Genomic DNA, 22,245 nt, shown 5'->3' on the forward strand with positions numbered 1-22,245 from the left:
GGTAAATTTTCATAAAGTTTGCTTCGTGTCATGAACTCTTTAAAGGTGTTTAATAAACTGATATTTTAAGGTTCCTGGTTCTCTAGAGGTCATTAAGAGTTACGATGCTTTGAAGAGGTCACCTTTAAGAGCTAACACACCTTTTCTACACTCATCTCTCATACGTTGTTCTCATCTGCCTCGCCCTCTGCAGTCTCTCTGCATCTTTAGGCTGGTCAGTTCACCAAGGCCAAGTTACATTCCTAGAATGCTTGCTACATGTGGTCCACATTTCGGTCTGCTGAGAGGCCTGTTCCTCTTCGCTGCTGTCCCTACAGAGACCAGCCTGAAAGCTGAACGTAATGCAACTTTAGTTTAGCTCAGCCTGCTCAAATCCCTCAAGACATATTGGAACCTGCTCTTACAGAAACATGTCAGATCCAAGGAACTCGTCTCATAGCAACTCCATCTGGAAAAATTACCACAAGCCTACAATTACAAATGCATGTATGCATTTGAGGGTGAGCCATGACAAGTTAAATATATCAGTTAAGAAGCAAGATCATTTATTGGCTGGACTCATACACCAGGCACTGTCTGGTTAAGAAGCATCTCTGTCCATACGGCAGAAGTATAATCTCGTCTTGGCAAGAGTTGGAATACTGTCAGCGCTGCCTCGCCAATTACTACATATCAGACTTTGCTGTACTGCAAACGCCCTTAGGTTCCCGTTCTGTGTGTGGAAGCACATGAAAGACTTACACAAGTGCTCCTTCAGATATCATACACACTCCACACAGTAGGAAAACATCTGCCAAGGAGCTTTGGTCAACTTACCTGCGCACAGACACTTGAAACGGAAGTAACATTCAGGTTAGCTGCAGTAATTGTCACGCTTTAGTCCATCAGTTATAGCTCTTCAATACTGTCTGGGTGTGGCCATAAAATATGCGACCCCACTGCAGCCGCTGCTCGTCCATCACAGATTCCTCCCCCCTTTGATCGGCCATCAGTAACAGTTGATTTTCAATCCCACTTGGCCTGCTAGTCATTTATAACCTTGGGTTTACAGAGAAGGAATGAGTCATCAAAAGAGGCATGTTTATATTCTTTGGTTCTTATCAATGTCAGCAACCCTGACAGGTCAAAATGATTCCAGATCTTTCTGATCATTTTGAAAACGTTGCTGAAAGGCCCAACAGTCAGGCTTAACCCATCCTAACTTGTCAACCCACAAATACACATATTAATGCGTGATGAATTGCAAATCCTCAAAACACACACAGATTCAATATAATTTGAAATTTAACTCTTGATTAAACAGAGAGGGACACAAAATGACTGCTGTGAGTAGCAGTAGATCCAGTCTCTCTCAGCCACAATCTAGGGAATGGTGCAACAGACGTCATTGATGGATGGTTGTATCAATCACATCCAACCACACGGTGATAAAGACTATGCCAGCTATCAATCCCTTGTGGCTAAACAATTAAACACCGGACAAAACAAACACTCAAACAGGATGGCAAGGAGCAGGAGAGAAAGGAGGAGAAGAGCCCAAAGAGACCAACGTCTCAGCTGGAAACTATCCTTTACAGTGCATAACTGGAATGTGCTTGTCGCTTGGAATACGTATTTGAAAACTATGTTTTAAAATGAGGACGTGATTTGATTCTCACAAGTCAACAGTCACGTGTGAGGCTGCATATTCAGTTCCTTCTTTACTTAATTACCTGAGATTTGGGAATATTTAAACCAGAACAGACTTCATGCTTTTTAAATCTTTCCGAGTTTAACTCTGACAAACTCTTACTGCAAACCATTCTTTTAACACTTGGAGCAGGGGTCAGCAAACTAAAGCACACTTAAAGGTCCCATATTCTACCCTTTTTTCACAAGTTAACGCAGTTCTCAGGTATTTATATGAAATATCTGCCAGTCTTTGGCCAAAATAGCAAACAAATGCTGCAGGACAACGTCCATCATTTCTGTCTCAAACAGCTCTTTCAGAAGTGCTCTAAACCCGGAAGTATGGTAAACGCTACTATGGTAAAGGGACGTGAGGGACGTTTTTAGCACACACGAAAACATTTTTGCTAATTTTGACAAGCAGCCCGTCCCTCTTCAGTTTTTTGTTACTGATCCTCTCACCTCCGTCTCCGCATTTTGGGGTTCACACCTTTTGAGTTCCAAAGTGGAAAGTCACAGGCACTTTGGGCTTGAGTACATTGTAAAGTGGCACATGTCACGAAAAAGGTTGCCTACCTCTGACTTAGAGCAGTAGCTAAAGTCATAGCTCTTAACGTCTCAACATTTTCTGCATCGAGGCTGGGTGGGACATTAACACTACTTCTCCATGACAACCCTGGGGGTCTTTGCATTCAAATGGTGGCATCCTGATAATCCAGATGTTTTCAGTGCACGCACTCTAACCAGCCTGCAGCATCATATATAATTTAATATTCATCGTCAAAGCAGGAATAATTACAGAGGACTGGGTCTTGATGAAAAGGGGAAGCTGAAGTGAGAACTGTGCAACTAACAAGCATTTTCTTATATTCAGCATGAAGAGTGCATTTTACTTGGAACAAAACTAGGAGGAATGGGATCATTATTTTGGCAATATAAACAAAAACAATTGAATAGGACTGGGCATCCTATTTGAAAATAAGCAGCAATGACAGTCGTCCTAGGAATCCTACAATTTTATCATTGGAGGTGATTGGCCTACAATAATGACCGTGATTTAGACAAGGTCAACTTATAAGTGTAGTTTATGCCTTGCAAATATGCATAAAATGGTATACAGGTAGGAAAAAGCCAGTGGTCTCGCAAGAAAATATGGAAAGTTGACCCTTTTTTCAAAATTTCTAAACAACCGTCAACAGTTTCTGTTAAATAAATTGCACTTTAATAAGGTATCATATTTCAACTTAGCACCTTCTTTGCAGTTGATTTATTTAAGATAACATTGCATAAGGAAAGAACCCTGACTGCTGCCCATAAAACTGCATAACTCTTGCCACTAGAATTCTAAAAGGAAAATAAATTGGTCCAGGGTAATGAAATGTCTTAATTTGCAACAGGTTTATGGTGGCAAAAACATCAAAACAAATTTAAAGCAACAAATTAAACTAGCTATAATGCACCTACATATTACATAGATTCATTACATGATTACCAATAATTGAAGTAGATAAATAACCTTTTTTTTTTTAGATTTATCACCAGACTGAGACACAGGATGACTCAAATACAACTTACCGACACCAATCAAGCCATGTCTGTAGACCCCTGGATGCACCCTGATGCCATGATGGAAGGTTGTCTAAAACAAGAAGATGTAGGAGATACTGAGGAGGGGGGGCAACAGAAGGCAAGCTTGAGAGGTGAGGGGGATGTGAATTACGTGGAGACAGAGACGGAGGAGGAGGAGGCAGCGCTCCACATCCATGTTGCGCTGCAGAGGGTGGGGCCTTTGAGAATTCATTCCATCCGCTTTCGTCCCGATTTAAATGATGATTATATTGTGTTTTAAGCGAATCGAAAAGTGTGAAACGAATCCTTACATCCTCTTTGATAAGTCGAGCGGACTGTTTTAACACACAATGAGTGTACGTTCCATGCCTTCCCTGAATTTAGATTTGTTCAACGCTGCAAACGCTTGCAGTGGTCAAGACGCACCCGCCGCTCTCCTCACCGGATCACAGACACATACAGACGCGCAGATTCTAGGCCTTAAACCACCGGTACACCGACCAAGGTGAACCCCCCCCCCACCCCGCAGCACGCAGCTCTCCTGTGTGCGTTTAAATGTCACCATCGCTCTTAAAAAAAAAAAAAAAAAAAAAAGTTTGCAAAATTCAATCTGCCTGTCGCGCTTACTTTGGCTCGGGTAAATCCAAGGGTTTCACCGACGTGCTCATTAATGTGGCCACACTGCGTAAAATATGCGCAATTTCTGCGGTGCGTGAAGGAAATGTGCGGGTTGTTGGGAGGATCTGTCCGGACTGTTTCCTCCACGCCCAGTTCGCCTGTGGTATTGAGCAGGGCTGCTGACCGCAAAGTTGCCACGTCCGTCGCATTTCACAGACTTATGAAACCAAAAAGGGCCCGCCGACGCGTAAAACACAGACCGGTTGGATTTACTGCGCAATAAATCAATTCATCTCGGCTAATGCATGACATGTAGGACAAAGGTGCGCGCGTCACGATGACAATATATTTGTTATGTAATATGTTCCTGGATAAAAAAGGCCGATGAACACATTAAGAGTCTCCGACTCGAGCGGCCGCTCCGGAGCGGAAACGGGATTTCTATCATTCCTGTAAATCCAGAAGCTCTTTGAGAAACGCCTCAGCCACACCTTCACTCTCAAATCGTTTCTCACAGCAATCGAGATTCCGACGAGCCGCGAAGCCCACAAATTCACCCTGTCATTCTGCGTGTGTCGCGCACGCCGGTGTAAACGTAAAAACCTTTAAAAAAAAATATCAAAGTAAAAACGGTCCCACCCGGTGCTGCTCACCGGATCTCTCTCTCTCTCTCTCCGGTCCAACTCATCTCTACAAACCGGCTTCTCACTCCGATCAGCTGGTAGGGTCGTGACGTCAGCACCCTCAAACAGCCAATCAGCCACGAACCGGAAAAATGATTGCTGACGCCCACTATATACGTACAATGGCGAGCAGGGGTTTCGACCAATGGAAACGCCGATGTTTGTTACATTGAGGCGGGATCGTGAAGAATTGACCAATGGATGACATCCGCCCGTGGGAGGCGTTTCCTCTCCTAACCTATGAGGTGTTAGGAAGTGGGCTATCGTGTGTGAAGAGCGGATAACTTTTATAAACCAGAAGGCATGACTGATAGAATGGAAAATAATAGTTTTAGACAGTTGAAGTAAGGAACTGTCTCGAACAGGGGGGCAATTATTGTTTCCATGGGGCGACACGAGAAACAGGAAATATTCTGGAGGGCTGGGTCAAAAGGCTGAACTCAATGCTGCATAATATTAATTGTATTTCTTTATAAAGAAAGCATGAAATACAGTATAATTAAGCAATGAAAAATTGAGGTTGCCTTGCCAAAAATGTCATTAATTCAATGACATTTCTCAAAACAATAGTAAAATAAATGAACGTTTCCCCATTTGTGACTCATATTAGTGAACCTTTTCAGTCACATTCACTCTAAAACACATTTTGAGTTTAATCTACTGTTCGAGAACCGAGAACATACTGAACTGTCACCGAATGCAGTTATAATCAATGCATGAGGAAAAATTAGAAAATGTGTTTATTTAGTCATTTCCAATTAATCTTACACGGGCCGGTGTAAGGTTTGTCAACCAGGTCTGGTCAAGATGTATGGTACAAACACAAAGCATAGCTTATGAACATGTATCAGTTAACAAAAGTGTATTAATGGTTTAGGTTAAACGTGAAATAGTATGTTCTGACTTCTGACTAAGTCAGTTTGAAGCAGTTCAAAACAAAACCTCTCTTGTGATAGTGGCCATACTTCTGTAAGCCTGATTGATCATGTCTGAAAACACAATTTGTGAGTCTGAAAACACAATTTGGGGTGAAGTGGCTACAGTATCTTTATCAACTTACCCACATCGTATCAAAATTGATGAGAAAATGACATCTGCAGGAATTCCACGGCTGGGGCAACATGACCTCAATCATGCCTTTGGAATGCTTGCACTTTGTGCCCAGTTCTATTAAAATAATGTCATCATAGTTCTGAACTGGTCAGCGATGAGCTTCAAATCGTAAACGAGCCGTTCGAATGATCCATAATGCCAATTTCTTTGAACATAACAATCCATTATTTTTACAGTCCAAAATCCTCAAACTGGACGATGTGGTGACATTTATAACTGTTCAAAAACTTTATAAAGCAGACTAAAAATTACTACCAAGCCATCTACAGGATGGAGGGCTGAGAAATTTTAATGTGAATAAAATTAGAACAGCAAGAAAAGGCTTCTGTATTTCTGTCTGTGGTGTAAAATTATGGAATAACTTGAATCTTGAATTGAAGCTGTGTCAAAGTATAATTGCTTTTAAAAGAAAGTATAAATATGAGGTATTTTTAAGGTATACACTTATTGATAGGTAAAATGTAGTAATTATTGAAACAACAAATGCATTGCGTTTGACCACCTGCTTACTTTGACACTAAGAAGTTAAGTTAATAAAAATGTTTATTATGTGTGGACAAATACATTATATTTAAGTATTTATATATGCTTATGACAGTTGTCATCTGATCTGTTGGTGCAGGGGGGTAGGATTTTATAAGTTTACACTTCATCCTACTCCTTTTGAGCATCCCACACATGAGATTCACACGTATTTATATCTCTGAAAATGTGTTTGTTTGTTTTTTGTTTGTTTGTTTATGCCTGATGTTGTGATGATCAAATAAATAAATAAATCTTCCACGGACTCAACAGATACTCCAGGCGGCTCTGACCAAGCTATGGCCTGACACCACACAGGTCGGTGTCAGGCGTCGATGCATGGATACAGCATATCTTGTACTAGATAGCTTGGAAAGGGGATGTTGAAAAGTTCACCCAATTTCTAGTCTCTTCTAGCAGAAGCCTGATTGTAACAGTCACGAGTCAAGTTCAGATATGCACTCCAATGTAAAATCAAATTTAAGAGGCAGATACGCTTTCAAAATCCATCTTAAAAAATAAGAATGCAAATGTTTTTTTCAGAGTCTGTTCTTCATCTCTGAAACTGAAAACACCTCTAATTGCTAATATTTAAACCCCATTTCTGTTTAATTCTGCTGGTGGCCTGTCTTTTATTGTCATGAATATAAAAAGCATATTTACCTCATATTTATACTTTCCGGACACTTAAAGACACTTTACATTAGTCTTTCACTCTGTACTTGGTGGTGAAGCTACTCCTGTAGCCACAGCTGTCCTGGGGCAGACTGACAGTAGCGAGGCTGCCATCGGCCCTCCTGGCCACCACCGACATTCACTCACTCACCACATTCACACAGGCAATGTGGGTGGGTGTGTGCCGTGCCTAAGGACACAACGACAGTGTTGGATTCGAACTGCCAACCTCTCGATCATAGGACGACCCGCTCAACCTCCTGCTCCACCGTCGCCCCGTCACCTTATTATTACTATTCTGAGTAGATTTTAAGGTGCACATTAGAGATTTACTGTGCATTGTTGCACTGGTTAATGCAAATGGTGGATTAAAATAACATTAGATTAAAGGTTTTACTATACACTATGACATTTTAGTCATTCCCAAAGGGGCGCCAGGCTTTTTGGTGTTTACTTGTGATAGTTATTGCAGTACTGAGGTAATGTCCCTAACCTTCACAGCTTAGGTACCAATGCTTTTTCTGCTTTTAAATGCTGTCTACACCAAAGAGGCACAGCAGACTCAACATTGTTCCGAATTCTTCTCATGTATTTACATTTTCCAGCATATTCAACAAGGAATGTCAAACAACGAAACCAAGCACCATTTAAAACTGTTTCTAATCCTAAAGTTTTGCATTTCTGTGGTTTGGAGGGGAGGAGTTTACGACCAAATAAGTGACGAGACTTCTCATGAAGGGAAACCTCAATTTGGTGGCTTGTTTGCTAAAGTCAGTACCATTTCACATTTCTGAAGGAAAATCAGCGTGCCGTGCAGTCTCTTCAAAACCAGAGAAACAAAATGAAACTTTTTCATGCCAGCATCGGGCGTAACTCTTGAGTGAAGACTTTACATGATTAGAGCTTGAGAAAATTACTCTTGATAATGTTTGAACATATGGCGACTGATTTTTAGGATTTTGTGTAACATGTTGTCATGAATAGCAGGTTTACTGCGAGCCAAACTGATAAGAAGTGGCCACTGATGCACAATTAAAGACACATTTCAAGCCATTATTTTGGCTTTTTAGGACTGCCAATTGTTAGTACATGTTCAGCTTGCATGTGATTTCAAGAATGAGCCTCACTGTGTAACTCTGCAAGCCCATGCATGAACAGTATCATGTAGGTATTACGTGCTTCACATGTGTCATTCCTGAGCATGCATGTGCAAACTATGAATATGTGTGTTTATGTCAATCAACTGAGCAGTATACCGAGACGGACACCAACCCCCCCCCCCCCCCCCCCCCCCCCCCCTCAGTGCATGCATGCTTCCAAATCCCGTGAGGTGTCTACGACCATTTTACTTTTGTTTATCTTTTTCCTCTGTTAACCTGACATCTCAGGGATGTTGCATTCTCTCACACACAAGCGTGCTGAATAAGTAGCTTCTCTTTTCATTCTTAAGTGAACACAGTGAGGGGATTTGCTATACGACTGCTAAATCCTAGCTTCTATTTGGACGTGAGTGTCTCGATGACTTTATCAGAGCTAAGCCATGTTTAAAGAGGTGAATATGCTTGTAATTTTCTGTCATCACATGAAATTGAATATTTTTTACATTGAATCAAGTTAACACCCTTTATTAAAAGACGCATTGAAATAGTCGCGACAAAGTGTGGCGTTAATCAGTTCTAAATGAATGAGACTAACTCTCACAGATGAGATAGTGAGTCAAAAGGCAAATGTTTCTTTGTAATAGACAGCAGAAGGTATTAACAAATCCCACACTGTTAAATAACAAGGCATTTTGGTCCTGGATAGATTTTTGTCTCTGTCTCTCTCTCAAGACAGATGGCCGTCCACCATGAGCCTTAGGTTCTGTTCAAGGTTTCTGCCTAATAAAAGGAAGTTTGTCCTTGCCTCCGTTGCCAAAGTTCTTGCTCTTGTGGGTAAAGTTTGGTTCTGTCTTTCCCCGCTACACTTGTAACGTGCCTTGAGATAACTTTCTGTCATGATCTGGCGCCATAGAAATAAAAATGAATTGAATTGAATCAAATCATGTTCATCATAGAGAAATGTAAGTAAAGCTGTCGGCCAGCCGGATTTACTTTGAATAACAGAGTCAGTGATTGTCACCATATGTGGACTGTTAACTTCCCATTTCTGGTTTACAAACTGATTCGGTAAGACGTTGCCGACGCCCAACAACCTCCTTGTCGACCTTTCTGTCAGTCTTCATTGCAGGATGCTCACTTCTTCTTGCTCTTTGATTTTACCTCCACAAATCCAACACCTTCCTCTCTTTCCCTCTGCAGCTGACTCACACAGCTGGCGGTCGTTGTTAACCCGGGCCTTTCTTATTCACATTGAGTTTTTATGCCGGATGCCATTCCTGACGCAACTCTCTGCATTCATCCGGGCTTGAGACCGGCACAAGGGAGAAACTGGCAATGCTACGTTAGCTCCTGCTAACCGCACTACCCGTACTACCACGAGGTTGCATGACTGACTCACACGGCCACGCCCTTTTAAATGCCTCCTGACTGAACTCCTATTGGCTTATTTGGTCTCATCTACTCAGAATGTCAGTGACATATGTCACATGGGAGTAACTGGAGGGCTTCTGTCACTTTAAGAAATTCCTTGAGTGAAAAGAAACTGATTAATGGTTCTGGCAGTGTGCTATGTGAAAACCAAAGCCAATGAGAAGCCCTGCTGAGTCGAGGTTACAAAAGCAGTCTGAACTCAATGACTCAGCGATGTTGGGCGCATGCGACATGACGCTGCAGCAATTTAAAGGGGCCGTGTCCGAAGCCCTCTGAGGTATCTGAAACATGCTTTTCAAAATTAGGTGTTCACTCTTTCTGTGTTATGCAAATCACAAACATCTTCGGACCAGTTTGTTCTGCTGGGTTCCAGGTAGACGCCCCGCAGAGTCACCCAACTGATTGAGGTTTTGCCATTGTAATGATATGGATGTTTAACATACAGGGTGTATGTGCATGAAAATAAAATGCTTCAGCAAGTGTTGTTGCATCTGAGTTCTACAAACCACATTTTGTAAATATTAAGCTCTGTCAAAATGAATGATTTAATAAAAATCTCTTTTAGAGCACACCCGTTTCCGGCTGAGAACCATGGCCATGCACGGATTTAGAGGTGCTGATTCTCATCCCGACCGCTTCACACGTGGCTGCGACCCGATCCAGTGAGAGCTGGAGGGCGCAGCCTGATGAAGCCAACAGGATCACATCATCCGCAAAAAGCAGCGACCCAATCCCGAGGTCACCAAACCGGACCCCTTCAACGCCCTGGCTGGGCCTAGAAACTCTGTCCATAAAGGTTATGAACAGAATCGGTGACAGATCAATAAATACAGAAGAGATAATTATAATAATATCAGAAATGATGATGTGCACCTCAGCATTGGGACACGCTCATCAGTTGCACCCAGTAACACATCGTGCTCAAAACCCGAAACTGCAGTGATTCAAATCATTGCTAGATGTACTGTACAAATTACCGTTGTATACTAAAACAAGTGTGGACCCTTAATTAGCCCAGTTTCTTTCTTTTTTGCCTCATTTTTCTACTAATTCACATTTATTTTTTGTTCAAATTTCACATAGACATTGTGATAATATCATTATTGTGAATTCTTTATGCCGTGATATTCCTCGGGTCGAGTCAGACAAAGGTTCTTTTTCTTATCTTTTCATGGAGCAAGTAGATCAATGAATAAATAAATATGTTCGCTCCCAGGAGGGTAGACTTCCTCCTCGCGGTCTAATGTCTGCCCCTTGCTCTTTTTGCTGTTCTGCAGTCAGTGGACTTTAACCAATGGACTCTGTGTCTGATTTCTCACTCTAACCGTAAAACCTTTGAGTAATCAGGTCATTTCTTCATAGCTAAGCAGAACGGGGAGTCGGGTGTTCCCTCATTGATTTATGTGACCCACATCATTCATAAGTCTGTTGTGGCTGCCACATCAACTGTAGCCAGGATTGATTTTGATCTAAAAGTGCAGCAGATTTTTGATGCATCCTTCATACGTGTGTCTTACTCAATACCCACCTTTATCCACAGGAGAATAGGAACGCCGATCCCTTTGCACGCGAGGACAGCAATGCGTGATCATGCTTGAATTCTTGGATAACGGCTTTTCCAAAAGGTTTTTTTTAGTTCCCACATGCAGGGCCAAGGCCTACTTACTGCTATGATCAGGCTTATTCGTGGGTATAAGTGACACATTATCCTACAACAGTCTGATCTACCCTCCATTTTTCAAAATGCTGTTACTTGTCTAATGCTTTCAACTGCTAATGATGATAGTCTGAATGCATTTCTCTCCTAAACAGACAGAAAATGAAAGCATTTGAAGCAAATACTTGGAGACAGACTGGCATAACTGTGGTCCCAAAAGTTATGACATCACTGACCCTAAAGAGCTGTTGCTAAGCTAATGGATCTGACAAGCCACTCTAAGGTCTTTTCCCTTTCTTACTTTTAAGCTGCCATTGCCGGCTTTATCACACCAGCAGGTGAAATACTATCATCATCATCATCATCATCATCCAAAACTTTTATGTAAAGTCATTTCAAGATCTGGAAATGGATTTGAATCCATCTGGAACAAGTCCAGCATGCTTTTAGCACCTCAGCAATACTGGCATGGTGTGGTTTCCATGCTGCTGCACCATGTGACAGCATCGCTGCAGACAGGCCAGTGGCACGCCTCGGCTCGAGCTGAAACGCAGCACAGTATTTGACATGCTCGCTCACGGATCAATAATCTCTTACATAACACTCTGGTTGGCACAAGAAGAGAGATTCCAGCTGACTGGAACATTTGACAGGGCTTTGATTGTGCTGACCCACATTTTCCCTTCCTCCTGAGAACTGAAGGAAAATGATCAATTATCAGATCACACTTCCAAATATACATTTTTCCACACAAATTGAAGATCAAATTGTTTCTCTACTACAGGATGTGTTAACTAGTTACAGTCACTTGGGGTGTGAGGTACACATTTACACAATATAAACTCAATTGAAAAAATATATAATAAAAATCCTTCTCTTCCAACATTCATGCATTTCCCATTTGGATGAACCCCACCTCCAGCTTTGTGTTTTGAATAATCAGATTATTTAGTCAGTGTTATTACATTTTTGTATTTGTCAGTGACAACAGAAGCCATTTGATTGCAATTGTGTTGACAATTGTGCAGTTGTTTGCATCATGTGAGAGATATAACAGTCAGAAAAGCCCGATTCTTCATCTAGAAATGTAAAGTAATCTAAGTAAATGATGCGACGTGTCGACGATCGTGATGTTTTTGGGCCTTTTGCGTGGCTTCCTTCGACTGTTTAAGTCTTATCCAGTAAGTCTTAAACGTCTTAAACTTTAAGATGTTTAAGCTGAAGTGCCAATACACAACATGATCTCCCCGGTACTAATATCCAAAATCCGATTATCCTGTATGAAAATACGGGGAAACTGTATTGGTTGACAGGTATGCGGATGTTCAATAAAACCAGCTGATTGCATGCAGTATTACTTTTGCAAAGTTGTCTGAGGTTCTTCAGTTTGTCCAATCAGACGATGCTACCTAATGCAGGCATGGGCAAACCCAGGCCCGGGGGCCATATGCGGCCCGTTGGTCTTTTTAATCCGGCCCGCCAAACTTGTCCAAATTATATCATTAAATAAAATTGTATTATAATTAAACCTCATTCATTTGACCTAATCCCTGTAATGCTACCTGTAAAAGGCCAAATCCTTTAATGCAATAGCTTTCATGTGTCATTTATATTAGCTCACACAAATACTTCGTCCATCTGTTCTTGGTCCGGCCCCTCTGTCAAATTTTAGAACCTATTGTGGCCCGCGAGTCAAAAAGTTTGCCCACCCCTGACCTAATGAGACGAGCTTTGAGGTAAACCTCAGCCTGGTTCCCTGCCACATTAACCCGTCTGACTTTGCATTACAGTAAGCTCGTTACAAGTGTCCTATTTAAATGTTTGTTTCACTAGAACGTCCTCCAGACAAGCTCCTCTGAATCTTTCGAGTTTACCATCAGTAGCTTTGGTACAGCACATGGATAATTATTTGCAATGGCTCTTTGGGAAGTAGTATCTTATTATGTTTATATATTATGAGAAATAAGGGTGGGATTAAATATGTTTTCTTCTTCTCACTCCCTTTCAGGCAGAATTGGCATATTATTTATTTGTTTAAATGTGGCTAGTGCAATGTGGAACGGGTTCTTTTGTTTGCTTATTTTGTCATTGCCTGAAATAAATAAATACATAACATAACATAGTGGTGACTCATGAGACGCTTCCTGCTTCTATAAATAACCTCTGAAGTGCCAGTAAGACCACATAACCATTTATTTTATCCTTGCTTCATTAGGAACGTAACACATCAGTCCATGTCTTGTTTCTTACAATAAAGTTATTTGTTCTTCTAAAATGCAGTATTTTTATAAATTAGGTGGTTTTTGACATCCAAATTTGATTTTGTATTTCTTTTTTTTATCTTCAACCTACAAGAATCCAAGTTTGAGGATCTCCCTTATCTTTATAGTTCCAAGGTCAGTGTCCCAGATTTTCTACGTGGACAAATATATATATATATTCATAGCACTCAAACTTATTTTTATCAAATCTTAGCTTGGCGAATGCTACATTTTGCAAAGAGCAATTCCAGTATGCAATATTTTACAGTCAAAGCCAACACTGAAATTCAAATGATTACAAATTAGTAAAGGTGACATCTTTAGTCCAGGCTACTTAAAAAAGGAAGAAAAAAAACATTGTACCATGAAGAAAAAGAGCGGAATCTGCAGGAAGGAGAAGAATGAATGGAATGAAAGAATTGGAAAGGAGAGGGGCGGGGTGGCAGTAGCGCATGGGAGTGATGAGACTCAGTAACGGAAATGAGAAAGAACCCAAGTATTTTTCCGGAGAGGCTTCCTGCACAGATGCACATGCAGAATACTCTTTTACTCTTTTCAACATCTTATTCTGTAGAAGTACCAAGGGTGAGGAAACACTCTCGTGATGTCCAGTTATCGCTCACACAGCCGGGATATAGAATGCAGCATAAAAACATTTGAGACACGCTAACATGTGTGCGTGTTTGAGTATAGAAGAGACTGCAATCTGGAGTCCATTTTAAAAGCAGCAACTCATGAGGTGTTGACTTGTGTAAGAAAAGAGGCCTGCTGTAGAACACAGGAGAACAAACTGGCTGTCCAGGGCAAAGGTCACTGCTACTGTCAGACATGTTCAGACATGTAGCGCTGATGGTCTTTTCATGTGTTTGCTGGTGAGAAGAGCACCAGCAAATGAAATGTGTAGAAATAACAACACATAACTCATGATAAAATGAGATAAGAAACAGTCTGCCCATTGAACTTCAGCCAGAGGGTCACCGGTTGAAGTCCTGGCTCAAACAAACATACGGAGTGTGGATATGGTTGCTGGAGAGGAGCCAGTGTTTGTGTGTGTGTGTGTGTGTGTGTGTGCGTGCGTGCGTGTGCGCGTCGAGTCTCCCCCTGATGATGATGAATATATTTATTCGATAGAATGTTAGGGCACAAATACAGCCAAACAGTAGCATGTATTAGAGTACAAATACAGTCAGACATCCTGTCTAAGAGGAGCATTTCAAAAAAGCCCTTGCGGTCTTGTTTCCGTTGAAAGTCCTTTGGGACCATTTCTGAGAGAGCTGTTTGAGACAGGAAGTAGGGAAGCTGTCCTGCAGCCTCCGTTTGTTATTTTGACCAAAGACCCAGATATTTCATGTGAGCTCCTGAGAACTGCGTTAACTTGTGTAAAAAGGGTAGAAAATTGGACCTCAATAGTTCTCAATAATTCTGATCCACTCTCCTGTCCAGACGGTGGCAGCAATGAGCTGAAGAGCCATTTGACAACCGCCATCGCAGAAGAAGACTGGGAAGGAAAACGTAGAAGAAGAAGCAGCACGAGGCTACTTCTAGCAGCCCCAGCAGCGGTAGAAGTTTCCGGCCTCGCCAGCAGCTCAAGCTCCGGTAAATAGCAAAGAGGGTTTCTGGCGGCTTCCGGTCTCACCGGCTGTCTGGAGAGACTCTGTTCTGTTCTCGTTACCGGAACACGGTAGCAGCTGAAGCTAATGAAGCTAGCTTAGCCTGCTAGCCAGGAACGGACTTCGACACCGCGGAGCACATCAGCGGGAACAAAGAGACTTTCGGGGGTCGTTGCTGCTGGGACGGAGTCAGAATGTGTGACGTCCGGACGCTGAGAGCTTTCGTCCAGCAGCGACTAACTGCTGCTGCTGAAGACATCATCGAGCAGTTTGAAAGAACGCTAGCAAAGTACGAGGAGCAGCTTCGGGGAGGACAGAAGCTGCTGGACGCTGTTCTGGGTCCTCGAGTCCACCTCCAGAGAGCAGGTTGGTCCGGTCTGGTTCTGGTTCTGGTTCTGGTTCTCACTGCTGGGATGGAACTCGGTGGAACATTTACTGAAATGGTGTTGGGTAAAATCAAAGGACCATGTTTGTGTGTCCGAGTTCAGGGAGTCCAGCTCAGGAGTCCGTTCTGGTTCCTCCACATGCAACCGGTCCAAGGGCTCGATCCATAAAGCGAATAAGAGCAGCTGGTGCTGGTTAGTCTGTCCAGATCCGGTTCTGTGAAGTCCAGCAGAGGTTCAGTTCAGTTCCTGAGGAAGGCTAACGATCTGTTTACCCAGAGGTTCTGACCAGAGACAGGAAGGTTGATGTTCACTGACTTTAATTATAAAACTAATTAATTAAAAGCAGAGACCTACATGTGTTTAATTGTTTCAGCTTGTATGACGTTAAATATTGTCAATGACATTCTCAGTTTTCTTTCTATCGTGATAATAGGTTTAGAGTTTGGGTTATAATAGTTACCAGGACAACAGCTTAAAGTGATCCCTGACTGTTTTGACAAATTGGTCTAAAAACACAAGAACTTATCTCTACTACGTAAATACATAGACAAAAATATATAATTATTTCTTAAGCTATAAAAGCCATTTTGTTTGGGGGGGGGGGCGCCAATGTTGTTTACGTCGCAAGGCATTCTGGGTGTGACGTGATTTGGTTGCAGCACCCAGCTCGCTGCTATTGATTAGTATGGCAGAGATCTTTTAGCAGCGATCAGCTCCTCCGTTCGGCCTCCAGTCGGAACCACAGCGCCGGCAAAGACCTAAAGTCCGACCAGCCAGACACCCTCATCCATCAAACTGTTCCTGGAGATCCTGCCCATGAACATCTCAGAATGAAGTGGTGACATGTTTGATTTGTGTGGAGAATCTGGACATGGCCCTCAATGTGGGACCAGATTGTGTAACAGCAACGAATCGGGTCCCTGAACTTCCACAGTACTTGCTGCTGGACTGGAACAAGGAGACGGTCGAACCAGCATCGCCTTTATATTATAGCATCTAACTTAATAGATACGAAAGTCCATGTAATGGTCAATATAGTTTATATATTTGAAATTAGTTTATTTCAAAGGGGGAAATGCAATTTCATAAAACACATCAAGGTTAACTTTCGTTGCCCGACAGGGCAACCACCAGATGAAAAGTGCCTGCCCAAAACCATTTGATGGTTGCACAAAAATATAGTAGTTTTTTTTGTAATGTGTAAATAGACGGACTAATGATTGTCAGGATTCAAAAAGGCCTGAATATTATTCTGACCAAGATGAGAGAAATGTTTTTTTTGTGTGATTAATGCGAACATTTACTCTTTTCTTTTTTTCTCCCAACCCTCTGTTACGCCGAAATCCAATAAGGTGTCCTGAGGTTTAGGTTTTCTTTCTTGGAGTGCAAAAATAAATATTTCCCAACTGCAGCAGCTTTGTGACGATTTCAATTCCATCGAGCCCCAACACTAAATACAGATTCTCCTAAAAGGTAGATAAACACAAAGCATCCATTATTCATGAGCTTAAATGTTTAAGAACAGGGGTTCGTGTTTCTTCCTATTTTTGCTATGTTCCAGACTTTATGAATCAAAGCTTTTCCAGAGATATGACATTGAGTAGCTCATTTAACCAGGTGTTGAAGCGAGGTGCAGGTGAGGCCTTCCGGTTCCGTGAGGATGAGCCTTCTGGCCACCACTGTCCCAAGAAGCAAAGCACTCCTCAGTTGTTGTGGAAAGTTTTGTGTTTGCGTTAAGCACTCGAACAAAACCATGTCGCTATAGGGGCAATGTCCCTGTGATGTACCCCTGAGTAAATAAAAAAGAAAAATGCTAGACCAAAATTGTTGTATGACAGAACATTCCCAAGATGACTGCAACAATGATCCTTCAGCCAATTCACATTTATGCACTGAACCCTGAACCCTCCATATTTACCTTCTGTGTACGTAGAAGATTCATCATGAACACGTACAAACTGAAATCTATCAGATAAATATGATCTAAACCAGTTCAATGCAGATCCTCTAACGCCAACTGATTGTTCCAGCCTCTGTAACAGAATCTGATGATCTGTTGTGTCAAAGGCTGCACTGAGATCTAATAAAATAAGCACGGAGACAAGTCCATTATCAGATGCTATTAAAAGGTCATTGGTGACTTTAACTAATGCTGTCTGTGTGCTATGATGAGCTCTGAAACCTGACTGGAATACCCCAGATAACTTATTGTCTTGTAAGAAGTCACACAGCTGACTGGCAACTGCTTTCTCTAGAATGTTTGACCGAAATAGAAGGTTTGAAATTGGCCTATAGTTAGCTGATACATACAGTTTGTTGTTGTTGTTGTTGTCTTGCGTTCCAATCGGTTTTTGTTCAAGAGCTTGTATGCGACTCGTGATCGGAGCCTTGCTGCTCAATTTCCTCCACTCTCTTAATTAGCGCCGTTTGTTTCTTTGTAAAGGCTTCCAATTCTTACTCGAGCATGTTGAAGCGTTTGTTCATTGATTCCAATATCTTATCCAACATCTTTTCCACCAGTTGACGACGCTCCATCAGAGCGAGGCTCAGAAGCGTGACTCCTGTTTCTGATTGCTTCACGTGTCCTTGTTTTTTGCCTGCATCATTATTGCCTATTTAGGTTAACTCTACACGTAAAGGACAGATACTGAGCTTTGAGATGCCCACGTTTTGTGAAATTCTCTGATAGGGAGGCAGAATTTAAAGATAAATCACAGATTCTAACTGGAGTTGTGAAAAGGCTGATGAAGTTTAGAAGTCATAATCTAACACTACTAAATAAATAATGAAGGTCCCAATAATATAGTAATGACCAAGTTTCATTTTCTGCAGCTTTTGGCAGAATAAAAATCAGGACTTTTTTTAATGAAATTTGTTAGAGAAATCAAAATAATTTCTTTGTAAAAACACATTGATCAGCTGGAATCTTGCATAAAAATGAATAGGCCAATCTGAGCAATTACAACCAAATATAAATATGTATTTATTTCTTGTTTAGATGTTGGACTGCTGTTGGCCACAACAGAAGAAGTTGACCCTGAACGGCACGATTTCAGACCCAATCGGGACCAGGACGGCCCACCAGAGCTGCCACACATCAAAGAGGAACAGGAGGAAGTCCAGACCAATCAGGAGAAAGCACAGCTGCATTGGCCGAAGGAGGAAGATGATGTCACAGAGTTAACATTCTCTTCAGTCCCTGTGAAGAGTGAAGATGATGATGGAGGGAAACCTGACTCCTCACAGATTCATGATGAAGAGATGAAAACAGAGGCTGATGGAGAAGAATATGTACGTCCAGAACCAGATGAAGACAAGATGTCCCCGTCCTCTGAATCAGAGGACGGGGACACTTGTGACCTGGAGGAGACCAGTGAACATCAGTCAGACTTGGAGCAGTTGAGAAACAACAAAGAACCTGAATGTAATACTGAAAATACACCAGGTAGCTCCTCTGAATGTGTTTCCAGCTCTGGTGACAAGAAACATCTGCAGGAACACGGTGGAGGCCAAACAGCAGTGAAACCATTTAGTTGTTCAGTTTGTACAACAAGTTTTCCATTTAAATCAGTGCTTCTCAGGCACATGAGAATCCATGCAGTTGACAAGCCTTTCAGTTGTTCAGTGTGTGATAAAGGATTTACGCAGGATGGATATCTCAGGCTGCACATGAGAAAACACACAGGGGAGACACCCTTTAGTTGTTCAGTCTGTGCTAAAGGATTTAGAGAGAGTAGAAATCTAAGCCAGCACATGAGAATCCACACAGGGGAGAAACCATTTAGTTGTTCAGTCTGTGCTAAAGGATTTAGATATGCCAGTAATCTAAGGCAGCACGTGATAATCCACACAGAAGAGAAGCCCTTTAGTTGTTCAGTCTGTGCTAAAGGATTTAGAGCGAGTAAAAATCTGAGCCAGCACATGAGAATCCACACAGGGGAGAAACCATTTAGTTGTTCAGTCTGTGCTAAAGGATTTACGCAGGATGGATATCTCAGGCTGCACATGAGAATCCACACAGGGGAGAAACCATTTAGTTGTTCAGTCTGTGCTAAAGGATTTAGATATGTTAGTAATCTAAGGCAGCACATGATAATCCACACAGGGGAGAAACCCTTTAGTTGTTCAGTCTGTGCTAAAGGATTTAGAGAGAGTAGAAATCTAAGCCAGCACATGAGAATCCACACAGGGGAGAAACCATTTAGTTGTTCAGTCTGTGCTAAAGGATTTAGATATGCCAGTAATCTAAGGCAGCACGTGATAATCCACACAGAAGAGAAGCCCTTTAGTTGTTCAGTCTGTGCTAGAGGATTTACACGTGGTGCTCATTTAGAGAAACACAAGTGTCTTAGTAACAGCAGTTCAGTTAAATTAAAGTGGCAATTTGAGAGGGCTGTATGATGTGGTGTGTACCGCTACCAGTGTTGTGAAAGTAACTAGTAACTTAAAGTAATATTACTTTTTACCAGTAACGAGTAGTGTAACTTGTTACTTTTTCATTTTGAGTAATATTACTTTAACTTTTTTTTTCAAAAGTAATATATTACTTTTTTCACTCCGACCGGATACGGAAACGATCCATCTGTCTAGGTTTGAGGTACCCTGGAGGTTATACAACAACAATCCCTCTGGTTGTTTTTTCCATTTCTTTTTTCTGGGGGGCGCTCCCGGTGGACACTGCAGTAATTCACCACTGACCACTGCACCGTGACAAATGACAGTGTGATACCTACAGCCCACAGGAAGGGGGGGTTATACATGAAAGAGACTTGGACTGAGTGGCTGTGGGGTCAGCAAGGTTTCCTGGGAACTAGAGGTGAGGCAGCGAGACAGATGCTCGGTCCTTCTGTAAATCCTTTGGTCAGTTTCTAAAGCTCGGGGCAGCAGAACAGAGGAGCTGCATCATCCATCACCCTGTCACCACTGCGAATACGAAGGACCCTTCTCCGGCCCCTCGCCTGCTGGTCAGTGGACACTTTTATTCAGGCCCAGCAGTGAGGAGTTAAACTGAAGGACAAACGTGGGCAAAACGCCGCAGACCTCGCTGAGCCTAAAGACCCCGCTCTGAACAAAAGCCATCCGACCAAATGTCCCTTCTACCTTGAGTAACAATCATGGCCTGATCTGAATGCTGCACACAATATTCCTATAAAAACAGGTTTCCACTCGGGTCCACAAGCTCTTGAATAATGATCCTCAAAAGCACAACATTTTCAAGACGAAAGTAATTCTTGCAAAAATAACGCGACATTTTATCGAGGTTTCTTTTGCCAATTATACTGCTGTCTGTTGTCTATGAAAAGCATGCGAAGTGAAATATTAGACACTTGGAAGCTTTGAAAGGGTGGGGTTGAGAAACTTGCAACCCCCCCTGCAGCCCTGAAGAGCTTCGGTGGAGCCAAACCTGGGCCAGCAGGTCAACCCGAGATTAAATTCTGAAACATTCAGAGGTCAGGGGCAGAGAATATGAGATCAGCCTTCCTCTTAGCTACAAGGCTGTTCACTGACTATAACTATTCAGCTATTTCAGAGAGGAATGTAAAAATGTTTTCCCTGCACCTCAGTCCACCGCTAGGGGGAGCAGAGATAAACAAGGGCTCCATGTTGGAAAGAGCGCCTGCAGCATCCATGAATAGCAGGATCAATCCTTTGTGAGAACGTCGCTGTGCTGAACAGGGAGTATTTACACCAGGGGTCCCCAAACTTTTTCCTGTGAGGGCCAAATAACTTTTCCCTTCTCTGATTGGGGGCCGGGGTCAGTTTGTAACAGAAAAAGTGTGATGATCGCAGGGGTGCGTAACATAAAACTTTATTGTTTTCCAGCCACACATAACCAAATGACCCTCAATGGGTTCTTCACAGAAAAAAGTCAAGAAATGAATAATAACACTATGAAATAAACAATAACAAATAAGCCTCCATGGAACATTAACTTTCTGTCGTGCTGTGCACAATCTTAACAGGAAAACTTCAGCTTGGTTGTCAGAGCAGAATATCTTATATTACTCATATGAGCAGCCACTCAAAGTTCTTGTGTTCATTCCTTATAATCCATTTGTAGGTTCCAGTAGGCATGTAGCCACTGTTTGCAGCCCTCTCTCTCATTCCTGTGAAAACCACAAAGCAAGCAGGCTGAGAAACCAGACTAAGTGATACAGCACACTACATTTCACTACCAGTGTGGTTGTGGAGATGGATTTTACTATGTTTATATTTGTTTATACTCAGAATGACTCATTGTATGTTTATCAGTGTGAGCTGTGGGCCTGCATCTGGCTGGTGAGAAGTTGAATGTCAGGTTCCATTCTGGTCACAGCCAGTCTCAGACACTGATGCAGATGTTCATCAGTCAATCTTGATCTCATCGGATTTTTCAGCAGTTTCATGCGTGAAAAGGTTTGCTCGCAGACATATGTGCTGCCAAAAAGTGTGGACATCTTCATAGCGTGTTTCTTTACGTTAGGGTACGTGTCATTTGGGAGGACAGCGTAGAAGTCAATGAGACTCTTGGGATTAAATGCGTCTTTGAGAACATCACAGTTCTGTAACTCGGCTAACTCAAACTGATAAGAAGGCTGGGCTTCATCAATATCGGCAACAAAGGGGTTCTGGAAAAGACAGATTTCTTTTGCATTAACGTGAAGTTCACGGAATCGCACACCAAACTCCTCCTTCAGCATTTCCAGTGCTTGCACACACCTTTCAGCTGGGAACGGGACGGCTGGGTTCTCTGCAGAGAAGCTCTGTGTGACAGGGAGATGGATGAAGTTGTGCTTTTTCACTTGTTCCAAAAGCAGCACCAGTTTCACCTCAAATGCTTTTATGTGGGAATACATGTCGCAAATGAGTTTCCCCTGGCCTTGTAGCTGCAGGTTAAGGCTGTTCAGCATTTCTGTCATGTCTGTTAAAAATGCGAGGTGCCATTTCCACTCTGTGTCGATCAGCTCTGGGA

At 42.2% G+C, this 22,245-nt stretch overlaps 1 protein-coding gene across 1 annotated transcript; it reads left to right on the forward strand.

The window, feature by feature from the left end:
• Positions 1 to 15,101: 15,101 nt before the first annotated feature.
• Positions 15,102 to 19,694, forward strand: LOC137901778 (gastrula zinc finger protein XlCGF57.1-like). The gene is made up of 4 exons (XM_068745820.1): positions 15,102 to 15,273; positions 18,292 to 18,888; positions 18,973 to 19,291; positions 19,376 to 19,694. The coding sequence occupies exons 1-4, from the start codon at positions 15,102 to 15,104 to the stop codon at positions 19,692 to 19,694; spliced, it is 1,407 nt and encodes a 468-aa protein (XP_068601921.1).
• Positions 19,695 to 22,245: the final 2,551 nt, after the last annotated feature.

This window comes from Brachionichthys hirsutus, chromosome 11 (genome assembly GCF_040956055.1).
Source record: "Brachionichthys hirsutus isolate HB-005 chromosome 11, CSIRO-AGI_Bhir_v1, whole genome shotgun sequence".
In the NCBI taxonomy this organism is placed as follows: domain Eukaryota; kingdom Metazoa; phylum Chordata; class Actinopteri; order Lophiiformes; family Brachionichthyidae; genus Brachionichthys; species Brachionichthys hirsutus.